This window comes from Henckelia pumila, chromosome 1, assembly GCF_033568475.1.
Source record: "Henckelia pumila isolate YLH828 chromosome 1, ASM3356847v2, whole genome shotgun sequence".
NCBI classification, from domain to species: Eukaryota; Viridiplantae; Streptophyta; class Magnoliopsida; order Lamiales; family Gesneriaceae; genus Henckelia; species Henckelia pumila.
The window spans coordinates 125,944,792-125,951,770 of NC_133120.1; the positions used below are offsets into that span (position 1 = coordinate 125,944,792).

Consider the following 6,979-nt stretch of genomic DNA (forward strand, 5'->3'; position numbering starts at 1 on the left):
ATCACAACATTTGCTCAAGGCAAACAGAAAATACTCTATAAAGCATGGAAGCATTACAAAGATCTACAGAGGAGATGCCCACATCACCAACTACCAGACGGTCTTGTGGTACAAACTTTTTATTATGGTCTTCCTCACTCAAATCGCAACATGTTAGATGTAGCTGCAGGTGGAAATTTGTTACGAAAATCACCAGAGGACGGATATGAGTTAATTGAGGAGATGGCATCCAGTAGCTATCATCCTCAATGAGAGAGGAATACAGCCAGGAGAACTGCAGGAATGCATCAAGTTGATGCATTCACCTCAATAGCAATCAACTTGAAGTCATGAATAAGAGGATTGAAGAGCTAACTCTTGGGCAGTCTGCAATGCGTATTCAAGAAGTGTGGTGTGAGAAATGTGGTGCTGAACACTTCACAAAATATTGTCAGACAGGAAATCCTTCATATCAGCCAGAAAGAGGAATGGTGAACCATGTGGGAAATCAGAACCACCCTAGGAATGATCCATTCTCGAACACATATAATCCAGGGTGGAAATAGCATCCAAACTTTTCGTGGGGAGGACAGAATAATAGTCCGTATGGGAATCAGAACTACAGAAGACAACCTCAAGAAGAGAAGTCAAACATGGAACAGATGATGCAGAAATTCATATCATCCACTGAGACCCGAATGTAGAATCAGGATGCATCGATTAAGAACTTGGAAAATCAAATAGGACAGTTGGCTAAAGCAATGTCCAGCAGAGAGCAGGGTACTTTGCCAAGTGACACGGAAAAAAATCCAAAAGAGCAGGTCAAGGCAGTTGAATTGAGAAGTGGGAAGATAATTGAGGGTGAGAAACGAGGCGAGAAAGAATCAGAACTAGCTACACCAAGGAAAACTGCAGGTAAGTCTTTTGATTCTACACAACCACCCACATCACAGTCAAATATTGTTATTCCACCACCTTTTCCTGCAGCTCTCAAGAAGGCCAAGCTAGATTCTCAATTTGCAAAATTCCTAGAGATATTCAAGAAATTGAATATCAACATACCCTTCGCGGATGCATTGATGCAAATGCCCAGTTACGCGAAATTCTTGAAGGAAATTCTTTCCAACAAGAGAAAATTGGAGGAGCATGCAATGATCAGTTTAACAGAAAATTGTTCTGCGCTTGTCCGAAACAAGATTCCACCGAAGCAAAAAAATCCAAGGAGTTTCTCTATTCCTTGTGTTATTAATGATGTGTAGTTTCATAAGGCTTTGTGTGATTTGGGTGCGAGTATAAACTTAATGCCATATTCTGTTTTCAGGAAACTGAGCTTGGGAGAGCCGAAATCCACCAGGATGTCGTTGCAATTGGCGGACAGGTCTATCAAATATCCAAGGGGGATAATAGAAGATGTGTTGGTGAAAGTCGACAAGTTCATCTTTCCAGTGGATTTTGTGGTGCTTGATATGGAAGAAGATTTGGACATGCCACTTATTCTGGGAAGACCTTTCGTGGCGACAGGGAAAGCACTAATCGATGTCCAAAAGGGAGAGCTACATCTGAGAGTGGGAGAGGAGAAAATCTCCTTTGATGTTTTTAATGCACTTAAATTTTCACAAATAATGAAGAGTGTTTTCAGATTGATGTTTTGGACTCACTTTTATATGATTATGTGCAGGATACATTTCAGGAACCATTAGAAGAGATGACGGAAGGATTTAGTTCTCCAGAAACCGAGCCTTGAAGAACCACCAACTGTGGAATTGAAACCATTACCTACCCATCTCAAATATGTATTTTTAGGAGAGAATGAAAATTTACCTGTCATAATTTATTCTTCTTTGACAGGTGCGATGGAGACCAGACTGCTGGATGTTCTCAAAAGTCATAAGAGTGTGTTTGCTTGGAAGGTCGCAGATATCAAAGGCATTAATCCATCTATCAGCATGCACAAGATATTAATGGAAGAGAACATCAACCCCATGGTCCAACCACAGAGGAGATTGAATCCCAAGATGCAAGAAATAGTAAAGGCTGAAACGATAAAACTTCTGGATGCAGGTATCATTTATCCTATTTCTGATAGTGCATGGGTGAGTCCAATTCAATGTGTACCAAAAAAGGGGGAATAACTGTCATTAAGAATGAACAGAATGAGTTGATACCTACTAGGACAGTTACATGGTGGCGTGTGTGTATAGACTATAGAAAATTGAATGACGCAACCCGTAAAGACCATTTTCCCCTCCCTTTCATTGACGAAATGCTAGAAAGGCTTGCTGGGTATGAGTTTTATTGCTTTTTAGATGGGTATTCAGGATACAATCAAATTGCGATTGCACCTGAAGATCAAGAGAAAACAACTTTCACTTGCCCATATGGTACGTTTGCCTATAGGCGCATGCCTTTTGGTCTTTGCAATGCTCCTACGACTTTTCAGAGATGCATGACTGCTATATTTCATGATATGGTCTAAAATTTCTAGAAATATTCATGGATGATTTTTCCATTTTTGGTCAGTCTTTTGATACATGTTTGAATAATCTTACCACTGTTTTGATGAGATGTGAGGAAACAAACTTGGTACTCAACTGGTAAAAGTGTCACTTCATGGTGACCGAAGGTATTGTATTAGGACACCGCATATCGGAGCAGGGAATCGAGGTGGACAGGGCCAAGGTGCAAGTCATTCAGAATCTACCTCCGTCGATGACGATCAAGTGAGTCAGAAGTTTTCTAGGCCATGCCGGTTTTTATCTTTCATTAAAGATTTTTCCAAAATTTCAAAACCTCTGTCTTCATTATTGATGAAAGATACACCCTTTAATTTTGATTCCACTTGTTTGCAGGTGTTTGAATTTCTAAGAGAAAGATTGGTGACTGCACCAGTGCTGACTTCACCGGATTGGGATCTTCCATTTGAGGTAATGTGTGACGCCAGCGACTCGGCTATCGGAGTTGTACTTGGCCAGAGGATAGACAAGGTATTCCGTACTATTTACTATGCTAGAAAAACCCTGAATGAGGCTCAATTGAATTATGCTACCACTGAAAAGGAGTTGCTAGCTGTATTTTTTGCACTGGACAAGTTTCATTCATACCTTGTACTTTCAAAAATCATGATATACACTGATCACTCTGCAATTAAACACCTTTTGGCTAAGAAAGATGAAAAACCTAGGTTGATTAGGTGGATTCTACTCTTACAAGAATTTGACTTAGAGATAAAGGATAAAAAAAGAGTAGAAATTGTTGTTGCTGATCGCCTATCTAGACTAGAATGCATTCCTGATTGTGCACAGAATGATACTAAGGACATAGATGATTAGTTTCCTGATGAAAAGTTGTTTGCCATAGAACACTCGTCGTAGTATGCTAACTTTGCAAATTACTTGGTCACGAGCACACTCCCACATAACTTGACTTTTCATCAAAAGAAAAAGTTTCTATCCAATGTGAAGCATTATTTTTGGGAAGAACCTTTCTTGTTTAAAATCTGTGCTGACTCTATGATCCGGAGATGTGTTGCGGAATGAGAGATGAAAAGCATCCTCAGTCATTGTCATGACCGTGAGGTAGGTGGCCATGCTGGGCCCATAAAGACGGCAGCTAAGGTACTTGAATGTGGGTTTTATTGGCCCAATCTGTTTAAAGATGCACGTGCTTATGTCATTGAGTGTGATAAATGTCAGCGAACAGGTAATATCTCAAACCGTCACGAAATTCCTTTGACTAATATTATTGAGTGTGAGATATTTGATGTGTGGGGAATCGACTTCATGAGACCATTTCCAAACTCTTTTACAAAAAAAATACATTTTGGTCGCCGTCGATTATGTTTCTAAATGGGTAGAAGCTGAAGCTTTTGCAACTAATGATGCACAGGTGGTCCTAAAATTTTTGAAGAAAAACATTTTTAACCGGTTTGGTACACCCCGTGCAATTATTAGTGATGGTGGCACCCACTTTTGTAATAAGCTCTTTGAAAAACTTTTGAAGAAATATGGTGTCAAGCACAAAGTTTCTACAACTTATCATCCCCAAACGAGTGGCCAAGTAGAAGTGTCCAATCGAGAAATTAAGAAAATTTTAGAAAAAAGTGTGAGTACTAATAAAAAGGATTGGGCACTTCGACTTGATGATGCATTATGGGCCTATAGGACTGCTTTTAAAACTCCTATAGGCACCTCCACTTATAGACTGTTGTTTGGAAAGACATGTCATTTTCCAGTTGAGTTAGAGCATAGAGCATATTGGGCTATCAAAGCATTAAATTTTGAATTTGCTGCTGCAGGTGAAAAGAGATTGCTAGAGCTAAACCATTTGGAGGAGTTTCGAGATCAAGCATACGATATGGAGATGTCGTACAAAGAAAGGACCAAGAGAATACATGACAGACGCATTCGTCATAGAGAATTTAAGGAAGGGGAAACAGTTCTTCTGTTTAACTCCAGGTTGAGGCTTTTTCCTGGAAAGTTGAAGTCGAGGTGGTCCGGTCCTTACAAAATCACTAAGGTGTATCCATCGGGGGCCATTGAAATAAAAGATGCAAGAAACGAGTCTTTCTCGGTCAATGCTCAGAGGCTGAAACACTATGTAGGGGGTGATGTCGACTCAACTCCAGTCATCACCACACTGACCGACCAAGACTAGTTTGGGGTGGAGAATAGTCGAGCTCTAGACTCTAAATTGAGAACTACTCTCTTCACTCTCTTTTACTTTAATTTTAATTTGTTTGGCTTTAAACTCTTTAATTTCATTTTCATTTGAGTTTTTAGTTTTCTCTTTGTTCTTTTGTTTTTCGTTTACTTTTGAAAAAAAAAAGTTTCAAATGGGGTTGCGCTCGGTCGGTGAAGTTGTGCAGACCGAGCGCCCAACATATCCCATCTTACTGTTTTGATTAAACGGGAGTGCGCTCGATCTGCTAAAAAGAGAAGACCGAGCGCCCAAAACTCCCCCAACTCTATGTTTACGTAAATCGGGTATGCGCTTGGTCTGCTAAAAAGAGCAGACCGAGCGCATCGCACAGAATCAGCAAATTAAAATCCCGATCCCCTTTCCCTTTTCTTAATTCTTTCTTTCCTTCTCTCAATCTAAACCCTAGCCGCCCCCTCTCCATCCAATTTCTCACTTTATCTCCTCCACATCGCAGGTGTTTATCGTGTAATTCCCAGATTTATCTAAGGATGGGTCCTAAAAGAGCAAAGATTGCCACCTCCCGTGCTTCTTCTTCATCTTACCAAATTATTGATGGCAAGTTCATATCCATGGAGGCCAAATCACGATATGAAGCTGCGAGGATCAATCGGAATCCGATTCCAGAGCGAGGCGATCTACCCGAGAATCTCACGCTCGCCCTCGGCATCCCGGAGCGTGGATGGGCTGAGTTTTTCCAAACACCACAGGCAGCCGTCATCCCGTTGGTACGGGAATTCTATGCTAATGCCCCGGAACGAACAGATAACAAGCATTTGTGCTGGGAAAGTTCGTATCTTTTGACCCTGAAGTTACCGGATGTCGACGATAGCCTATTTCAAGAGTTTAAAGCTAATCCGGATTTTAATCTCGTCTCTGCTGCACTGTGTTATGATGGGAATGTTTGGAAGGATTCTGTGAAATTTGTATCATTTAAAGAGAATTTTTTGACAATGGAATCGGCATTGTGGTATGCGTTCCTAACACACAGGATGATGTCGGTGTCCCACACACACGTTGTGGTGATGAGCCGAGTTTTGTTGTTGTATGCCTTGCACAAAAAATGGCCAATCAATGTAGGCAAACTCATCAACAGAGAGTTATACAGTTCCATCCGCTCACTGAACATTGGAATCTTCTTCCCATCTATCGTTACCGCCCTCTGTGTGCAAGCTAGAGTTCAAATCCGAGATGATGAAGAATGGCAGCACCCAATGCAAGATGTGGACCAGTCCCTTGTGAGGACAAAGAGAAATTTCAGATTACAAGAGTTCACATCGCAGGGACAAGAAAGTTCCGGGGCCGATACCTCTTAGAGCTGCGTACCAAAACCAATGCCAAGTCGTCGCCCTTCTAGTGAGACGACAAATGAGCTGTATGCTTGGGCTCAATACCAGAATGAGTACCAGAAAGTTGATAGTGCCCACTCGGAGTCACAGACTGATATGCTCCGAGCATTAATCTCTAATGCCGGGTTGGATCCTACCACATTTCCTACTCCACCACCGTATCCACCTTCATTCCATTTCCACTACTCTGCTCTCCGTCAAAATTTTCCTGATGATTCAGATGATGACGCCGATGGCGACGATGAGGAGCAATAATCAGGGGAGTTTTTGTTCTCGTTTTTTTATTGTTTTGTGTGTTTTGCATGTTTTAGTTTTGTTTGTTTTGTTTCGTTTGTCTAGCATTGGGGACACTGCTAGATGTTAGTTTAGGGAGGGTGTCTTTTTTGTTTTCATGCATTTTTGTCGTTGTTTTTTGTTGCATTTTGATTTTTATTTTGTTTTGTGTTGTGTATGCATGCATTTGTGGATGAAATCATAAAAGCCAGTGATGAAGAAATATTTTTTTTTTTGTTTGTGTTTGGTAGCTGAAATCCATGAGCATTTTCTGACAAAATTTTTTGTTTAACTGGTAGAACCAAGTAGATAAATAGATCTTTATATACTCTGTGATGTGTGCTCGAGTCTGAATTTGAAACGTACAAACTTGGATAGGATTGAGGCATTGTTTGAATTTTTGGGCCTAGTTTCTCTTGAATTAACTTCATCCTTAATTGCCCTGTTGAGCCTTCACAATGTTTATGAGTACATGAGGTACACAATTCTGTAATCTGTTGACAATCATCGTTTACTGCTGATGATTGCTTATTTCTGCACTGGTCAAAATTTGTATGATTTGATTGTGAATTGAGACTTGTCTAAAACTAATTCGAACACTCTTCGAGGTGCAATACGGGCATAACTGTGATTAGGAATGATTTAGGCAATCTTTCTGTGAATCGTTTGAGCCTTTCAAGCTA

The 6,979-nt window shown here is 40.5% G+C and overlaps 1 protein-coding gene across 1 annotated transcript; it reads left to right on the forward strand.

Annotated features, from left to right (window-relative positions):
• Positions 1 to 740: 740 nt before the first annotated feature.
• On the forward strand, positions 741 to 1,723 carry LOC140873954 (uncharacterized). Its single transcript, XM_073277236.1, has 3 exons — positions 741 to 1,234; positions 1,301 to 1,544; positions 1,658 to 1,723. The coding sequence occupies exons 1-3, from the start codon at positions 741 to 743 to the stop codon at positions 1,721 to 1,723; spliced, it is 804 nt and encodes a 267-aa protein (XP_073133337.1).
• Positions 1,724 to 6,979: the final 5,256 nt, after the last annotated feature.

What these genes read in the sequence shown, in the direction of transcription:
- LOC140873954 (XM_073277236.1), top strand. Translation starts at nt 741, where the DNA reads ATGTCCAGCAGAGAGCAGGGTACTTTGCCAAGTGACACGGAAAAAAAT. An exon ending in CCTTGTGTTATTAATGATGT is followed by an intron (nt 1,235 to 1,300) that starts GTAGTTTCATAA and finishes TTCTGTTTTCAG; the next exon opens with GAAACTGAGCTTGGGAGAGC. An exon ending in AGGGAGAGCTACATCTGAGA is followed by an intron (nt 1,545 to 1,657) that starts GTGGGAGAGGAG and finishes GATTATGTGCAG; the next exon opens with GATACATTTCAGGAACCATT.